This window comes from Mesoplodon densirostris, chromosome 12, assembly GCF_025265405.1.
Source record: "Mesoplodon densirostris isolate mMesDen1 chromosome 12, mMesDen1 primary haplotype, whole genome shotgun sequence".
In the NCBI taxonomy this organism is placed as follows: Eukaryota; Metazoa; Chordata; class Mammalia; order Artiodactyla; family Ziphiidae; genus Mesoplodon; species Mesoplodon densirostris.
In genome coordinates, this window is record NC_082672.1 from 42815644 (window position 1) to 42835779 (window position 20136).

The window sequence follows — 20136 nt, forward strand, 5'->3', positions numbered from 1 at the left end:
CATTGTTTTTGGTGTCTGCCTCCAGTGGGTGAGTTTGGTTCAGTGGGTTGTGTAGGCTTCCTGGTGGAGTGGACTGGTGCTTCTGTTCTGGTGGATGACGCTGGATCTTGTCTCTTTCTGGTGGGTAGGACCACGTCCAGTGGTGTGTTTTGGGGTGTCGGTGAACTTATGATTTTAGGTAGCGGTCTCTTGCCTCATAGGCAGCTCCACACCTTTTCCCAGATTCCCTCCCAGCTAGCTGTGGTGCACTAGCCCCTTCAGGCTGTGTTCACTCAGCCAACCCCAGTCCTCTCCCTGGGATCTGACCTCCGAAGCCCGAGCCTGAGCTGCCAGCCCCCGCCTGCCCCGGCAGGTGAGCAGACAAGCCTCTCAGGCTGGTGAGTGCTGGTCAGCACTGATCCTCTGTGTGGGAATCTCTCCGCTTTGCCCTTTGTACCCTTGTTGCTGTGCTCTCCTCTGTGGCTTTGAAGCTTCCCTCCCCCCCCCCACACCATCCGCCCATCTCCACCAGTGAAGGGGCTTCCTAGTGTGTGGAAACTTTTCCTCCTTCACAGCTCCCTCCCAGAGGTGCAGGTCCTGTCCCTATTCTTTTGTTTCCATTTTTTCTTTTTTCTTTTGCCCTACCCAGGTATGTGGGGAGTTTCTTGCCTTTTGGGAAGTCTGAGGTCTTCTGCCAGCATTCAGTAGGTGTTCTATAGGAGTTGTTCCACTTGCAGATATATTTTTGATGTATTTGCGGGGAGAAAGGTGATCTCCATGTCTTACTTCTCTGCCATATTGAAGGTCCCCTGTAGCTATTTCAATGGTGTAATAATAACGAACATTTTGCTTTGTGCCTGGAATTCCTGTGAGTCCTTTACGTGTATTATTTCATTTAATCTTCACTGTTGTCCTCTTTACTTTATGGATGAGGTAACTGTCATGCAAGAAGGTTAAATAACTTGTTTGAGCATGTGACTACTAAGTGGTAGAGCCAGGATTTGAATCTAAAAAATGCTGATTTCAAAAATATTACACTGGGCTTCCCTGGTGGCGCGGTGGTTGGGGGTCCGCCTGCTGATGCAGGGGACACGGGTTCGTGCCCCGGTCCGGGAAGATCCCACATGCTGTGGAGCGGCTGGGTCCGTGAGCCATGGCCGCTGAGCCTGCGCGTCCGGAGCCTGTGCCCCACAACGGGAGAGGCCACAACAGTGAGAGGCCCGCATACTGCAAAAAAAAAAAAAAAAAAAAAAAAATTACACTTAGCCTTTACACTATCTTTACTTACAGCTTTTTAAAAATGTAAAAGTCTGAAAATTTTAAATTTGATATGACTCATTTTTTGTTTTTTAAAGAATTGAAGATATTTTTGAGAGGCTATGATGATTCTAATACAAATATTCCTTTAGGAATAGTAACACAAACACATATATAGATGTAGATATAGTCCTGTAATGTATTAATACAAATATTCCATAGAATATTGGGGTCATTTGTCCTATTTCTATTTAGAACTGACCTTCAGTAGCATATTCCTCTCTATTCCCTTCTTCTACTGATTACCATAATAATCCATTAATCTTCCTGCTGCCAATCATTTTGCTTTAATTTGTCCTCAGCAGTTACTGGAATAATCATCTTAAGTACAGTTTTGGTCATGTCACTTGCTCCTTTGTTTGGAAACTTTTGGTATGTCACATTTCTTGCTGAATGAAGGGTAGGCTGTTTCTGTAGCAGGGCATTTGAAGATTTGCACAGCTCTGCTTTACACTTACCTTTCAAGAATTATCTTGAGCAGCTTTTCTTGATACTTACTGCATACTGCAGATAAATGGGATAATTTGTTTTTCTTCTTTTGAGGCCATATTCTCCTGGCTTCATACTTGGATCAGTTAGTGTTCTGAATCAGTAGAAGAAGCTGACTGGATGATTGAGCAGATGAGGAATTTATTTAAGGGCCTTTGGTTAGCTCAGAATTTTTGAGGAGGGCTGGAGAGCCAGGCTTAAGGTTAAGCTTCCAGGTGATATGCCTCAGTCACCTCTGAGAACTGGCACTCTCCGGCCCCACTGGAGGAAACCACCAGTGCTGCCCAACTGCTGCCACTTCTGGGCCAGAACTTGGTTTGGCCGCCTCTGCTGCTGTCATTGTTGGGGGCTAATGCCTCTGCTGTTGCCAAACGTGGTAGCTTCACACGGAGCCTGTTTTCTCATGTGACTCACTTCCAAACTGAAATCTTGTGCAGGTACTTCTGAATGTCTGTATCATAGTTGCAGGGCATGTTGGGAATTTAAGGTCTAAAATTTATTTTGGGAGGTTGGGCTTATAATGTGGGGATTTTCTTGAGTATGAAAAGGTTCTGCAGAAGCTGATGGGAAACTGTTATATGGTAAATGTCTACTATATTACTTTTTCTTGTATTCTTTCATCTATAATGTTTTTCCCCTTTCATCTCCAGGTGAATAAATTCGGTGCAAAGACCTATTGGAATTCCATTTTGAATTAGTTTGCCTGGGTCTTTCTCATCTGAATTTTCTTACGACTTTCTCAACATTTCTTTTTCCATTACTTTATTTCTTTAAAACAATATCAAAGCTCACAACTAATATTTAAATATATTCTGTTATGAGTCAAACAATATGGAAAGATACAGAAAAAACTGTAAAAGTTGCCTTTCACCACCCACCTCCTCTCCCCCTACATTTCAAATGGCTATCCCCTTTCTAGATATCATGTGATAAAAATGATAATCTTTGGTTTTAATTTGGTATATTTGATGATAATTTGGTACTTGATAGTAAGTCCATTGAGTATAGAGGCCCTTATTTATCCTTTGGGCTTCCGTAGAGCCTACTACAGCTGTTCCTATGTGTAGGATAGTATTATGTGAAGGCCTGACCTACAGCAGTAACTATGTAATCATTTTGGAAGTAAAAATGTACAACGTGGGCTTCCCTGGTGGTGCAGTGGTTGGGAATCTGCCTGCCAATGCAGGGGACACGGGTTCGAGCCCTGGTCTGGGAGGATCCCACATGCCACAGAGCAACTAAGCCCTTGATGCACAACTACTGAGCCTGCGTGTCTAGAGCCTGTGCTCTGCAACAAGAGAAGCTGCAACAGTGAGAAGCCCGTGCACCGTGATGAAGAGTAGCCCCTGCTCGCTGCAACTAGAGAAAGCCCGTGCACAGAAACGAAGACCCAACACAGCATCCCCCCAAATTAATTAATTAATTAATTAATTTTTAAAAAATGTACAACATGGGGATTTAGTAAATGTGCAGAGAAAGATAGGAATCAAAGTAGACTCCAAATGTTCTAGCTTGGGAAATATTTTATTGATGATGCCATTAAGGGAGATTGGGAGTGTAGAAACTACTCTGTATCTGCAAATATGTTGCTAGAACACTTTCTGATTATTTTCCATTATTGCAGGAACACCTTTACCCATATTCTAATTTGAATTGTAGTTTGAGAGGTGCTAAAATGTTCATATTGGGCCTATATTTCCACAGTTGAGGAAAGACACTAAGAGATACGATTTTTTAATAAAGTTGTGTCTGAGGCTTCAGTGATAGATCATGAATAAGACCTTTCAACGGGGAGATGGATTTTTCTTTTAAGGCACAATACTTAGATTAAATAGCATGACTATAAACCTGTTTTCCAGTCATTTTTCATCTGTAAGTAGATGGCAGATGAGCATATATTTTGTTATGTATCCATTTTTAGAAAATGATATTCGAAAGTATGTTTGTTTCAGATAAACTTAAAGGAATAATAATAATAATAATAACAATAGTAAGCCCCTCATTTTGATAAAAGTGCCTCTGAAAAACTTGTGCTGGGAAACCATGTTCAGATTTTTGTTTTGGCGTTTTACATTTTGCCTCTTTTTTTTTTTTTCCTGTTAATTACAACTAATTTGGCATTCTTTTTTCTTTCCAGATCATTCAACTTCAAGTGGCACATTATCTTTTAAGCCTAGTCGATCATTGGTTACTCTTCCTACTGCCCATGTCATGCCATCTAACTCCAGTGCTTCAGTTTCCAAACATAGGGAATCATTGACATCAGATGGCTCAAAATGGAGTATAAGCCTTATGCAAACATTGGGAAACCACAGTAGGGGAGAGCAGGACCCTTCACTAGACATGAAGGACTTCCGGCCTCTCCGGAAATGGTCATCTTTATCCAAACTCACTGTCCCAGGTAACTGCAGCCAGGGTGGCATTGTGCACACAGAAGAGTCAAGGAGAGGTTTAGAAAAGACAGGGAGAGACAAGGCTTTAACATCACAACTAAGGACAATTGGACCTAGCTGTTTACATGACAGTATGGAGATGCTTAAGCTAGAGGACAAGGAAATAAATAAAAAACGACCATCAACTCTGGACAACAAATATAAATTTGAGAGCTGCAGCAGAGAGGACTTTAGAGCTTCTTCCTCCATTCCTAGGAGACAGGCCTTAGACATGACATACAGTGCCTTACCTGAAAGCAAGCCCATTATGACAAGCTCAGAGGCTTTTGAACCGCCGAAATATTTAATGCTTGGTCAACAAGCCGTAGGTGGAGTTCCCATTCAGCCTTCTGTGAGGACGCAGATGTGGCTTACTGAGCAGTTGCGGACAAACCCTTTGGAAGGTAGAACTACAGAGGACTCTCACAGTATAGCTCCTTGGCAGCAGCAGCAAATTGAAGGGTTTCGACAAGAAAGTGAAACACCACTGCAGGTAAGGCTCAAAATCTAGTGTGTGCTTCCCTCCAGTGGATGTTATGAGTACAAGCGCACTTGAAGTAAGCATATGACAGTGTGTCCATAGGCACAGATTGGTTTGCTTTTCCTTTCCCCTGCAGGATAATAAGCACAAATGTTATAAACTCTGAAAGTATTGCATTGGTAAACAAAACTTAAAAAATATTTGAGACTGATTAACACGGAAAACTTGAAACCTTTACCTGCCTTGGTAAAGGTTTCAAGTTTATTTTCCTTTATTTTATTTATTTAAATTATTTTTATTTTATTTATTTAATTTATTTATTTCCTTTATTTTCCTTCTCATTTGTTAAATGGGCATAGACATTAACAAAGCAAAAAATACTCAATTCTGTTTCAATACTTGAAACAGAAACAAAGGAGCTGGCATGGTATAATAGAAAGAACATTAACTTGGGTGTATGAAGGCTTGGATTTTGTTTTATCAGATTCAGAGTCTGGATGATTCTCTTCCTGTCACTTAATACTTAGTATCTCTGGGCCTGAGTTTTTCTTTCTTTCCTTTTTTTTTTTTTCCTAAATTGAGATATAATTGACATATATTAGCTTCAGGTGTATAACATAATGATTCAATATATGTATATATTGTAAAATGATCACCACAGTAACTCTAGTTAACATCCATCACCATACATAGTTACAAAATTTTTTTCCTTGTAATAAGAACTTTTAAGATCTACTCTTATCAACTTTCAGATATACAGTACAGCATTATTCGCTATAATCACTATGCTGTACATTGTATCCCTGTGACTTTTTTATTTTATAACAAAGTTTGTACCTTTTGATCTCCTTCATCCATTTACCCACCCTCCAGCCCGAGCCTCTGGCAGCCACCAATCTGTTCTCTGTATATATGATTGTGATTTTTTGTTTGCTTGTTTTAAAAACATAATTGTCTTTCTCTGTCTGACTTATTTCACTTAGCATAATGCTTTCAGGGTCCATCCATGTTGTCACAAATGGCAAGATTTCCTTTTTATGGATGAATAACATTCCGTTGTTTATTGTAATATTCCATACACACACACACATATGTATGGCACATTTTCTTTATTCATTCATCTACTGATGGATAATTAGGTTGCTTCCATGTCTTGGCTATTGTCAGTAAAGCTGAAATGAACATAGGGGTGCATATATATCTTTTCGAGTTTGTGTTTTCATTTTCTTCAGATGAATACCCAGAAGTGGAATTGCTGGATCATATGGTGGTTCTCTTTTTAATTTTTGAGGAACCTCCATACTGTTTTCCATAGTGGCTGCACCAGTTTACATTCCCACCAACGTGTACAAGTTTCTTTTTTCTCTACATTCTTGTCAACACTTGGTATTTCTTGTCTTTTTGATAATAGCCATTCTGATGGGTGTGAGGTGATATCTCATTGTGATTTTGATTTGAATTTCCCTGATGATTAGTGATGGTGAGCACCTTTTCATGTACCTGTATGCCATATATATGTTTCTTCTCGGTTTCTACATCTATAAAATGAGAAGGTGTAACTAAAGTCATTTATAAAGCTTTGGTAGTGGTTGGTATGTGTTTAGGTTTATAAAACAGATGTGCTTATTTTTTTAAATTAAATTGGATGTCAGGATTTATTAATCATTTTAAGGAAAACACTTTACATGATAATTTACATAAAAGAAAAATGGTGTGTACCCCCTAATGTAACATGTAAATTTTTAAATTTCTTGATCTGGAAATGTTTTCTATTCCATGGTAATTTTCTACAGCTCATTTTAACTGGGAAACCAATTATCTGTAGAATTTTTCATAAATTCTATCATCCAATTTTTTTTCTATTGCCAGAATTTTCTGAAACAAAGTAATTCCATTGAAAATTGTAAAATTTCCCTAGAGCAAAAACTTAAAATTACTAATCGTTACAATTACTAATAAAAAAATAACAAAGATTAAAGGAATATATTCTATGAAAGGATAAGGAAATCACTTATCTAGGAACCTCACAAGTCTGAGTGCAGCTCCAAAACATACGCATAACCTAATGTGCTACATTCACAGGAGAACCCTTAACACATCGCATGTGCTTTCTTTACTCTTGTTTTGGACATAGTTCTTATCATCTTGATTATATATATTTAAATTGCATAACTAAACAGAAGTATCATTATGATGTGTGAATTACAAATCAGAAAAGAGCAATTTAACCAGATTTATTTGTGATTTATCTATTCAAGCAGTTGAAAGATAGGAGACTTAATTTATCAAATACTACCATATTTTAGTTCTCAGGTGCTTGTGATTATAGGAGAGCAGGGTTCAAGTAGTTGTTTCTGCAGCTGGTGTCTTTACACAGAAGTGGAGCGGCCTGGGGTGGTGGGGGGAGGGGCTGAATGTTCTGCTCCAACCTGCAGAACGGTAGGTGCGCGACAGGGAGGTAACTGTGAGAGTTGAGGGAATTTGAAGGAATAAGTACTAATTCATTCCTTCTTCCATTCTGGTGGGAGGACCCGCTTCTGTAATCGAAGTTTTCCCCAACCTTGAAGCAGTGCAGAGAGGGTAGGGAGCTTGGAGGTGCTTTGTGGAGAAAACTTATTTTTAAATCTTGGTGAGTGGTACAGGAAGAAGGCTATAAGGGACAAAATTTGCTTGTGCTTGGAAAGCCCTACTTGTTGATTAACCTTCTTTGGGATGGTCTCTTTACGGTGCTTTTAAGTTTCATTGTAGAAAGATGAAACCAGGTAAGGAAAACCTAGACACTTTAATTGCAGTGTTTAAACGACCGCTTCTCTTCTAATTCTCTTGGAGTACTACAGAAAAAAAAATTCTTAAATACCTTCTCCTTGGAGCCTCTAAATACTGTATTTTTTTTTTTTTTTTTTTTTTTTTGTGGTACCCGGGCCTCTCACTGCTGTGGCCTCTCCCGTTGCGGAGCACAGGCTCCGGACGCGCAGGCTCAGCGGCCATGGCTCACGGGCCCAGCCGCTCCGCGGCATGTGGGATCCTCCCAGACCGGGGCACGAACCCGCCTCCCCTGCATCGGCAGGCGGACTCTCAACCACTGCGCCACCAGGGAAGCCCTAAATACTGTATTTTAAAAGCTCTCATCTTTGTCTTTTCTTAAGTCTCTTTAAAAACATTGATTTCCTTTTAGTCTAATTTTTGCATAAAGGGTAGAGGCTTAATAATAATTATCCCATCTCATAAATTGTGAGAATGTGTATGATTTTCAAGGACAGCTGTTTGTCACCGTGAAGAAAAACAAAACAAAACTATTTACAACAAAGAAAAGGAATTTGGCTGAGATTCACAATCTAACATCACCATAAATGTATCTAGAACTTTGTAGCTGTCAGAGTGTTTTATCTCAATTGATCCTCAGAACCTCCTTTGTCCCTTTACCCCCTCAAAAGTTTGTTATTGTAGCATGGAAGTGTCACTCCTCTTAGAACTCCGTTCTAAGTAGTTACTGAGCCAGCATCACAGTCTTCTGTGCATGGTGTTCTTTGATTCCCATGGTTTCCTGTTAAATCAGCTAGAGTGTAGTGGTGTGGAACGCTGAAGTGTTTTCCCTTGTGAATGCAGCCATCAATGCAGTGCCCTCAGTTGATTAGAGTATAGGCCTCCATGTGCACTGTCCACCACAATCTTTGGTTCGTTCCTCTGTTCTGCATTTGCTGCTCTCTTTCAGCCTTCCCCAAAAGCTGTCTAACCCTACATGGACTATGACATAAGAGAAAAACAAACAGCAAAGTCTTATCATCGTCTCTTTGGAAAGACTGTTTCCCATTCCAGGACCCTTTTGCATTTCCCTTTTGGGGTGGGGTGAGAAGGGATTGGAGGATGCATACTTCTACATGCAACAGTGTCCATTGGATCCGTATAAGCTCGCAGTGGAGCCCCCAGACAGAAGTGAAGAAGTGTTCTCTTTATTGACAAAGTAGTTCTTCTTTTCTCTTATATTCTGTAGGATCTTTCTGAGTTCTGGGTTGCAATCATTAGGAGGAAGATAAAATTTTGTGCTTGTTTTAACCAGGGAGAGGCTTGATCAGCCAGGATATTGGCACCTAATGATTTCAACGTATTTTACTGGAAGATTTCTCCTATATCAATAAAATATATAAATATTTGGTAGAATGACTTAAAGCTAAATGACTTGCTTTTTGTCTAACATCACATATGAATGAAAGGTTTTTATTTTTAATGTGAGAGCATTTTGTGTATTCTATTACATTCTCTGAAAAGAAAGTTTTCTTGTTTTTATTCTTATTTTTGCACCGTGTTTTGTTTTTAACTTTTTTACTGTTTAACATAATATAGCACAACTGCATTGAAAGATGTGGACACTGTGACACTCTCAATAGATAGGATATGACATTCACTAGGTAACTAAAATGAATATAATTGATTTTTGTATACATGTTTTAATGAATAAACTTATTAATGTGTTTGGCTTTTTTCAATCTGTCATCTTTTCTGTATAGTATTGGCATATAATTTTTAGTCATTTTAAAGTGTGCTGTTACTTAGAAGAAGAGCAAATGTTTTTGAAATTTTACCATTTTCTCACTTTTCCAGAAGACTCAAAAATAATCAAAGGATAAATAATTTCTAGACAGGAGGAAATTCATTGTTTTATGTAGGTCTGCCCTCTTGTGTCTGTACTAGGAAATCTTGATCTTATTTTATTTGGGGAAAGTCACTGAAAACAAGCTAGAAAATCAAAACTGCTTATAATTAGATTGTTTTATGGTCATATCAATCATGAGCAGTTTCACTGAGTTCAAGAAGGTTCATTTTAATGTAGGTGATTTGCATTAAATAAACATTTTGGACCAGATAAAATAAAAAAAGACAACATTAAACATTTAAGAATTAGTTCAGGGCTTCTCTGGTGATGCAGTGGTTGAGAGTCCGCCTGCCGATACAGGGGACACGGGTTCGTGCCCCGGTCTGGGAGGATCCCACATGCCGCGGAGCGGCTGGGCCCGTGAGCCATGGCCGCTGAGCCTGCGCGTCCGGAGCCTGTGCTCCGCAACGGGAGAGGCCACAACAGTGAGAGGCCCGGGTACCGCAAAAAAAAAAAAAAAAAAAAAAAAGAATTAGTTCAATTTTGGTACCCTGTAAAGTAAGATTAGAGTTTATTCTACAGTAGAAAGTATTTGAGCATTTGGTATTTAAAAATGTTTAAATACATAGTTCATTATATCTTACTCTTTATACATCATGATAAACAGAATAAATAAGTTGCATTTAAAGAATGGGTTTTTGTTTTACAATATAATCTAAGGTACGGTATTCTGTAATCCTCAAGTATAAGGTTTTAATTTCTGTTAAAGGCAGAATGAAAAACAAAAAAATTCTTTATTTCTGTTTGACTTAGGAAAAACTCCATAACCTCACAGCTTATAGTTTGAAGTTGATGTTGTAATGCGCAACATAATGAAAAGGATAGAATTTATTATTGCAAAATTTCCACTTATTTTTTAAGATCATTGCAGCTAATTACAGAACTTGGTTATTTTTTGCATGGGTTATTATTGACACCAGTGAAGTGAATGCATTACTTCTTGTTTATAAGCTCTTCTAGTTGATGTTAGGGATATCCAACCCACAGATGAGGTTTCACTCAAGAAATCCCTCTGTTAGTAAGAAACCCCTTTTCCCTCTTTTCTCAGATATCAGTGAACCAAAATTATCCCCCTTCCTATCTCCAGTACCCCTCAGGGATTCAGAAAAAACTTAAAAGCAATAAATATTTCCTTCACTATTTTCTTAGTAGCACTTGTGTTACAAACCAAGGTCAACACCGACTTTTCCAGTTCTTTTAGTAACCATATTTTGGCAAATCGTATAGGAAATTACATATTTTCTACTCCTTTAATAATTACTATATCGGTAGTATGTCTTGAACATAAGTTAAAATTACTGGATTGTGCAATATAGGTGTAAACCATTTTAGGCTTAATTTTAAACTGAGTCAATTTAAATTACCAAATTTTGGTGAATATATTTTCCAAACCAGTTTTTACTTCTATTGTTTAATGAGTTGTTGGAAGATATTTTTAAATGACTAGAGGGGAAACTGGAAATGTATTCAGCAAGAAGATCATTGTAGATTAGTATTGCTGGATCTATAATTTAGTGTAGTTGAGTGGCCTACCAAATATGTATTTACCATCTGGGTGATAGATTAAGGAAAATAGCTAAGCCCTATCATAAACAATAGTGGAGTAAAAAGTTCATTTCAAAATTTAATCAAAGAATTTGTTAATTTTGGAGAGATAATTAAAAATTTTATTTTTTAATGCTTGAAATAATATTTTTTCTTTTATTCTGTTCCTTGCCTACATTGAGTGTGAGATTAGAACAGAAGACAACCTGTAAAATCATTCTAATGTCTTAAAATTTCATGATTCCAGAGATACAGTGTGGCAGTTATGTGCTCTAACTCAGATAATTAGCTATAGTGCCTTAAATTAAGGTTGATTCTGTTCTATTAGTGTATTAGTATTTATGGCTAATCACAATGTCAGATGTTAAAGTAACCAACAGTTATTGTCTATTGATCATAAAGTCCTAGAGAGAACAGATTTACAGTTTACCTACACGTGCTAAAATTCTGTAATTCTTTGAAAAAATTAGTTAAATTTTACTTATGTAAGGGTATGGTCTTGGTTTTTTAACTTGATTTTCATAAACTTAAAATATTAGAGTAGTATACAAAAAACAATTTCTATTTTAGAATGTAGGTTCTGATAGAGTTACTACAAAGACTTCTTTATGATGATAGTAAAGATAACAGATGTTAGGTCTGTTTCAAATGATGACATTTCATTTGAATGATTATTTTGATATACTTGGTGCAGACCTGAAAAATACTTAATAAACATCAAAGAGGCTTTTACAGTACAGTATAAATTATATTTACCCCCAAAGAGTGAAGCTAATGCTTTATATATGAAGTGAACTTGTTAGCAGTGCAGTTTCAAAACTAAACCCCTAGTTCATCCTTAGGAAAGATTTGGGATAGAAACTTATAAGCTCTTTTGAGAAAATTAGCAGTTACATTATGCACACTTACATTATAGTCATTTTAAAGTTAATTTTTTAAAATAAAGCCCTTTTTATGTTTACAACATCCAGCAGATGAATACATTTGCTAACAATTTGTTTTGTTCCAAATCTTGACCTTTTCACAAAGAAATTCTTCTACTTAGGAAGTGGTCTCTTATATAGTATTGTTTTCCCTTCTTCATGGGATGATAGACTTTAAGCCGATGGTGATAAGTTGCAGCACTGGAGATTGCAGCAGAACTTCAGAGAAGCATCACGATGATGCAAATCAGCAAGAGACATATTAAGATGAGACAGAAATTGACAAATAGGTTCTGGAGATTTTGACGTGCGTGTTGAGGCACGTCAATGGTTGAAGCTCTTCTTATAGCAGAGCGAGTGAGGTATTGGACTTTATCCATGACACCAGGAAGGCAGGAGGCCTGAAGTTTTAAACGGTCAAGAGAAAGATAAAAGCTGCCAGCCAAGTGTGAGATCACTATCTTCTTTTAGGTTGCCTGGAATGTAAAAATAGAAAATGGATTAGCATAATATGTGTAACCTATCCTCTGAACAGGTAAAACACAGTTTTGCGTTAATCCCTCTTCCTCAACATTATTTGTATTTATGACATCAAATATCTCTGTAGTCTGTGTGTGTGTTGCTCTGTCTCTGTCAGTCTGTTTTGGTGATGGTCACCATGATGTCTTGTATTTGGGGTGTAATAACTTTAGTCTTTGCCTCCTCCTCTCAAAATGACTGGAAGTATAGTTTGGTTAGGGTGCAGCTTGTTTTGGGCTATTCCCTTGGGCAAAAGTTCTTACATATAGTTTATTTTTTTAAATTAATTTATTTATTTTTGGCTCTGTTGGGTCTTTTTTGCTGTGCGCGGGCTTTCTTTAGTTGCGGCGAGTGGGGGCTACTCTTTGTTGTGGTGTGTGGGCTTCTCATTGCGGTGCCTTCTCTTTTTTGCGGAGCACAGGCTCTAGGCGTGCGGACTGCAGTAGTTGTGGCACGTGGGCACAGTAGTTGTGGCTTGCGGGCTCAGTAGTTGTGGCTCGCAGGCTCTAGAGCGCAGGCTCAGTAGTTGTGGTGCACGGGCTTAGTTGCTCCGTGGCATGTGGGATCTTCCCGGACCAGGGCTCGAACCTGTGCCCCCTGCATTGGCAGGCAGGTTCTTAACCTCTGCACCACCGGGGAAGTCCTTACATACAGTTTTATTAAGGCTGTTTCTCTGTGAGCATAATTGTTGTGAACATTAGTATATAAATAGCTCCAGAGCAAGTCATATAATAAGAAATGCATGCACTAAATTATTCTCTGGATGTTGATTTCACTCCAGAATGAAATAGTTCAATGAGCGGTGTTTTACCAGAACTATAGATTCAAATGTTTCTCATTCCTTTTTATGATTTTATAGCTTTGTAGAATATGCTATTTTAAGTAACTTTTTAACAAGATGATATTAAGTACTGACGGCTGTCAAGACTCAGAAGGCATAGTAATAAAATTATCATTATCTCACTGTCTACCACAGACAGTTGCTATTTGCAAAGGACCTGTACTTAAGAACAGCGTTTCCATTTGTTTTCTTTCAGAGCTTCCACAAGCTATTCTGCCTAATTAATTAATTAGTTGCTGCCTAATCAATTATCTGTGCTAATTAATTAACAGAACAAAACTTAAAACAACAGATCATTGTAGAAAATTAGATATAGATTAAAAATTAGCTGTGAGTTAACTGCCCATAGATAATAGCTATTAACTTTTTGTGATATTTGTTGTCAATCAGGATACGTCTGTGTAAATTTTGAAATAAGAAAAATTAGAAATGGAATTAAAAAAAAATAACTGTAATTAACTGCCAAAGATAATAGCAGTTAACATTTGTTGATATATCACTGCTAATCAAGATATTACTACCTTACCCCAGCTGCCTGATTTCATTTTCTCTCTAGTGGCTATAAACCCATCTCAACCTTCAGCTGTATTTCTGAGAGAGACTAGTGCTGAAGACAGCAGAGGGAAGAACTGAAAGAATGAGGAAGGAGAAGATATATATTAGGACTGATCAGTTAGAACTCCTCATTTATTGTTACAAAGAAACCATGTGGTATATGGTGGTTAGATTCTATATAATTTCAGCACTTCAACTTGGCTCTATTAATTTTTTTTAACATCTTTGTTGGAGTATAATTGTTTTACAATGGTGTGTTAGTTTCTGCTGTATAACAAAGTGAATCAGCTATACGTATACATATATCCCCATATGCCCTCCCTCTTGCATCTCCCTCCCACCCTCCCTATCCCACCGCCCTAGGTGGTCACAAAGCACTGAGCTGATCTCCCTGTGCTATGCAGCTGCTTCCCACTAGCTATCTATTTTACATTTGATAGTATATATATATGTTTGAATTATGGGCTTTCATTTGGCTGAAGACTCTGGTCTCCTTCATAGTATTGGCCTATAGTGAGGAGATCCAAAAAACCAACTTAGGTCAAACTTCATTCTTTCAAAGAGTTGGTAACAAACTGTGTTTCTCTAGAGTATATATATATATATATGTACATATATATATATATGTCTTTAGCATATATTCTTCATTCTCCAACACAAGTGGCTGTTACTTAATAGAAAATGACAGCATAAGCTTGGTATAAATTTAATTTAATTACTTTTTTTTAATTCCTCAGGTAAAATACTATAAAAATAAAGGGGTTTACTTTTGTTCCTTAAGAAGAAGCATCCTTTAAGTTGTTTCGGCTTATATTTGTTTATTACAGATATAGCGGATTTATACTGTTGGGTAATTGTGGAGAAGGTTTTCTTTCTTACTTTATTATATAAATCTGACTAATCTCTTTATATAACAGTACAGCTAAGAAGGTTGTAAAGAATTAGCATTGGTAATTCCTATTTAAACTTAATTTTTGTGAAGTTTCAGGACTTAAATGGTATAAAAGTTCTAAATTTTAAAATTATTGTGAGATATAACATGGAAAGGGAAGAACAGGCTAGTTATTCATCATGAAGCATATACAAGAGTCACTCCCTACCCTGACACTGGTGAGTGGTACTTGAGTCACATGAAACATGTCACCTTTCCATAAATACTTCATTCCCTTTTATGATTCTGTCCTTTGCACATGTTGTTCTGGCTCTGCCTGGAATGTCTTCCCTCCCCCTGCCTCTACCTTTGATTCTTTGCCAGGCAAACTTCAGTTAATCCTTAAGGCCCAGTTTAAATATCACTTCCTAATGAAACCTTCCATTACTCAATTAAGGCAGAATTGGTTATCACCTCTGTTGGGTTTTAGTAGGGCTCTGGTATTACCTGTATCAAGATATGGCTATCGAGCTCTGCTGTAATTTTGATTTACATGCCTGTGCCCCCAAATAGAATTCTAGTTTGTGAGTATAAGAAATCACGTGTTTATTTTGTATTCTAGTACTTAGTGCAAAATTAGTACCATTTGAACAAGTCAGTGAAGTTGAACAAGGGTTTTTATGATTTACTTTAATATTTTTAGAAAATTATTAATGATCAAAGATAGTGCTGTGATTAACAGATTAACCATGTAGAAAATAGAATTTGATAAACACATAATCTCCAATATTCTTCTCAAGTCTCTTTCTTTTTGTTAGCCTGAACTGGGCTTTGTACAAGTGGGTATTTGGTGTTTGTGAAATACAAAGAGGTGTGCCCTAAATAGATGAGCTATCTAATGATGAATATACAATGAATAGATTTTAAAGATGATCTCGTAATACTTCAGCCAACTATGGTTGGAAAAGGATAGTTTGTTCCTGGAGACAAATTGATTATAAAGGAGACAACCAAAGATAGTCTTACTTCTTGTCAAACTTAGAAATATGTTATAATTCTAAAGTGATTTGTAGTCACTTTATAACCTTATGCTAAAACCGAAACAGATCTACTTTACATGCTGAAGTGTTAGCTATCTGCATGCAACTTATTGGGCTCAATTTATTTTACAGTGATACAATCTAAAATGTGTTGAGTCCTAATTCTGCTGAACTTCCAAAATCTGTATGATAATAATTAAGCCAAAATTCATCCCTACAAGATGGGGCTTCCAGTCATATGTTGAGAATTGAAAAACCATGTGTGGGAACAGCACAGTCCTATTTTTAGAGTTGTCTGTGACCTTCACTACATCATAATTTATGGCATGGTTGTCAGGTGTTTATCTTTTTTTTTTTTTTTCCTCCTCTGTGGTCACAACCATCCTATGAGTTTAGAATTCCTGCAGTCTTTTTTTTTCTTCTCTTTCTTAGAGCAAAGCTGTTAATGCAGTAGTATTTGGTGGAGAGCCTAGAAAAATAGTTTCACTCTATTTTCATTTAATTTAATCTTTTAGAGCATTCTTTTGGGATAGTCAGAAATATATTGTGTTGGGGTACTCTGAACTTACATCTGGCCTAAACAGCCAAGGAGACTGAAATTAGCTCTACCCCCCCCAACACTCCCCCCAGGGAGGGCTTTTTAAAAGGATGACAGTTATGTAAATTAAGTGTTTAGTACAAGAGGAGTAAGGATACTTTGAAAATTAATTCACCATCCGGGCCCTAGTATCAGAATATTGAAAATATGAAAGATGCTTTGATAGGAATTTGGTTGTAGATGTGCCAGATCCCTGTCTCTTGAGTTACATGTAAGAGGCAGAAAAGTACCCACAGAGTATCTTGTATGTCTGTGGGCACTGTGATTATTCTAATTTTTGGACGGATGGGAAGAATAACCCTTTACTGTTCTTTGTAGGATTTATAAAGCCTTTGCTTGTCCATTTTTCCTCTTTTGCTCAAAAAGATGAAATTGGGAAGTAAATACAGTCAAGTTCAAGATAGTATTCTGTTTTTTTGAAGTGGAAGAAGGAGAGACCAAACTACAGGCAACTCTAATCCTTCAACAGGTATCATGTGCCATGTTAGGCAACATTTTGGGTGCAAGGTACCTTGTCAGCTTCTGCAGTAGTTCTCACTTTGTCTGCACTGATTTCTATTTCTTAAGGTAACATCAGATGCATTCTTGTGCAAAAGGAACCTCAGTAGACTTTTGCAGACTTTTGGTGTCTGCTTTATGACTTGCTAGACAATTGATACCTTAATGATGTTGTATACGCTGAGCAGTAATCCCCACGTGTAATTTAAGCACTTTCAGTGCTTTGCAGAACTTACTGAACTTCAGGGTTTTTTTCAGTACTCCCTCTGCTGAAACCATAAATTCCTTAGATTCTTTATTTGTGGTATTCAGAATTTTGCTTCCCTTTAATTTTTATCTGCTTGTTTATGCTTTTAGTAAAGTAAACATGGACATATTTTGCTAGTAAATTCAAGTAATACACATCTAAGACTACAGTCTGACAGATAATTTTTTGAAAAATTTTTCCCATTAGATTTGTTCAGAAGATTAGAATTCTCTATAGATTTGAGTTACAGGACTTGTCTATATTAGGATTATTGGGGGGGGGGCGCTATTTTTTCCTACTCTTTGCTGTCATTTTCGCAGATAATCCTGAAGCGATTGTGTATGCATCTTTTTTGTTGTGGTTGTTGAATTAAATCAGGACAGTTCATCATTAGATTTGCCATCAATCTGTTGGCATCCAAAAGTTCACTTTGGTAGAATCATTTTCCTTTTGAGATTGCCTAATGCTAATAAACTTGGAAGTTATTTTGTGTCAGCAACTTTCCAGAGCTTTGTTGGTCCACACTGGCTATTTGAAAGAATCTTCAAGCTGCTTCTGCCTGGTTATGAGAAGAATTGTGTAAACATATAAAAATCAACATATTCTCAACCCCTAAATTGACCCCATAATGAATTGTTTCCCTGAGTTCAAAGCTCTGCCTTTAGGAAAATTCATTAAACAGCAGCATACAGATTTTCTCTTTGAAATTGGCACACTGCTGTTGCTAGTCTGTAGACTTGTCTTTATTGTCTGTTTATTATGCTAAGATTAATTTATTTGCAATTAAAATATTCTTTTTAACCTTCAGATTCTTCTTTGGGGGGAAAAGCATGTGAGGAGGAAGTGTAGAGGAAGTTTTAAGGAAAATGAATGCCAGTTAAATATATCCCCACTAATGTGGGTAAGTTGGCCTCCCCTCTCTCCCTGTTTTGGAAAGACCTGAAGGTGAAATACATTTTAGAAAGCACTAGAGGTCCTCAGTTGACTACAAGTTTACTGGGGTGGAGCTGTACCCCCAGGCCTCATTTTCTTGTGTTTCTCTGGTAATACATGCTTCAGAATTATGTAGGGTAAGAACATTGATGTACTGTTTCTGGAAATGTTCAAAGAGACTACATATTATCTGATTTAGGTCACTGTAATTTAGAAACATCACTTCCTTGATTTCTAACCTTTAGGTTTTCTTCTTTGCTGGTGTGATCAGTACTGTGTTAACAGTTTAGATGAAAGTTAGTGATTTTCATAGCATAAATAAAGCAAGATTGCTCTATTCAAGCACTTCAGAACAAATGAGGTTAAATATTTTAAATGGTAGAATGTGAGGAGGTCAGAAATGAAACTGAGGAAAGCCAAGGATTTAATATGGAACTGGAATAAAATACGAAAGTGTGTTTTTTTGTTTATGCAAGTATTCTCCTATCTCCAATTAATTAGTGAGATTAAGAAACAGTACATAACAAAATGTAATTTTTTGGAAAGTTTTGAGGAGAAATTAACCTGAATTTTCGGTATCAAAGCTAAAGATTAAAGACATGAGTATTTTAGCAATGAAACAAATTAAATAAAAAGAAACTTTAATTTGTGCATGTTATTGTTCTTTAAAATCTGTGCAGTTAGAGTTTTGTCTTCCAGGGTATATTGCTTAATAACTGAGGACATCTATAACTTTCTTATATTCCTGGCTTTGAAAGTGATCAGGAGAATATTATAAGGCTATTAAGGACATCATACCTCATGCATAAATTTAACTTTAAATGAAATGTGGAGTGGTTTTAAATTAAGATAGAAGTTTGTATCCTCTAACTTTGCCTTTTAGAGTGCCATTTGAGGACTTGAAATTTATTTTGTTTTGCCAATGTCATGATTTATTTTTAAGCCATGTTGATCAGTGGATGAGATGTGTGTGTGGTTTAGAGTCATAAAATCTTGGCTCTTGTCAAGGCTCCACCATTTCCTAGCTCTGTGACCTTGGGCAGTTCACCTTTTTGCATCTGTTCCTAAACTATAAAATAGAGATGGAGTGTCAAACATATAGGGATTTAAGAGGATCAAATGAAATATTTGTATATGGTGCATTTAGAAAATTGTTCAAGAATAAAGAAGGAAGTTTTAGTTGCCCTCTTTATTTCTAGGATTGGTAATAAATATACAGTCTAATTTAGGTACTCTAATTTTTACTTAAAACTTTAATACATGACACAGTTAATATTTTACCTAATACATTTAATACATTAAAATTTTAATTCTTCTGGGGAACTATTTTGTTTATGTAAATATTCTATCTCCAATTAATTAGTGAGATTAAGAAATAATATCAGTAAGTAACGAAATGCAGTTTTTTCTGGAATATTATTTTTCTTTATGTCCACTGAAATACTGTTAAAATAATTTTGATACTTGAGTTTTAGGAAATGATAGTGACGTGACTCCTCTTAGTTAGACAGAGTACTCTAGCTCTTTCATGTGTTTTTAAGACTTAATCAATTTTTCATAATTTAAACATCTTTCACATTTCTTCCATTTTATTTCATCAGACACTTTTTTTTTTCTTTTAAACACTTAGTCTTAAACCACATGAAACAAAGACAGTACTTAAATTTCACCTTATGAAAGAGATGAACTAGTTGGGACATTATGTCTGGCACTAGGGCATTATGTTTCAAATTTGAATAACAGTCACTGTAACTGTAATTTCCGTTAACCTGGACACACGAAGGATAACTTTAATAGCAGAATTTCTGCTCTTTCTAGAAATTAACTTCGTGGAGCAGTATGTGATGTGAAATTTTGGTACTATAAAAGAATTCATGAACATCTCATTTGAAGTGTGAGAATGTAATTTGATAGATATTTGAGTAAAAATGCATAAATCTGCATAGAAAACACCTGCACTGAGTGACTCTTGTGTAATATCAAAGGAAAAACATTTTATGAATATGAAGATATACTTAGAGGCAGTTAGGGTGCCTCAGTGGTAGACAAAAATTAGAAATGCTTTTGCATGCCTCAAGGAAAGCTGCTTAAGGAATTATACAAAGTTCTTATCTATAAAAAGCAGTAGAGTTAACATGTCATAAGAACTTAGAATTCTAGAGGTAAATTCTATTTTGACATATATATAAAAATAAAAATAATGAAATAAAATCAATG

The 20136-nt window shown here is 36.5% G+C and overlaps 2 protein-coding genes across 3 annotated transcripts in view; one reads left to right on the plus strand and one right to left on the minus strand.

Moving 5' to 3' along the window:
- Positions 1 to 20136, plus strand: part of CEP85L (centrosomal protein 85 like) — a 151267-nt gene that overhangs the window by 44981 nt on the left and 86150 nt on the right. For both annotated transcript variants that reach the window (XM_060114704.1, XM_060114705.1), the window contains exon 3: positions 3923 to 4710. In XM_060114704.1, the coding sequence (XP_059970687.1) occupies positions 3923 to 4710 (788 nt within the window). The remainder of the gene's footprint in view (positions 1 to 3922; positions 4711 to 20136) is intronic.
- Positions 12039 to 12197, minus strand: PLN (phospholamban). Its single transcript, XM_060115436.1, has one exon. It carries the CDS (start codon positions 12195 to 12197, stop codon positions 12039 to 12041), a length of 159 nt encoding a protein of 52 aa, XP_059971419.1.

Excerpts from the sequence above, each read along its gene's own strand:
- PLN (XM_060115436.1), bottom strand. The coding sequence starts at position 12,197 with ATGGATAAAGTCCAATACCTCACTCGCTCTGCTATAAGAAGAGCTTCA.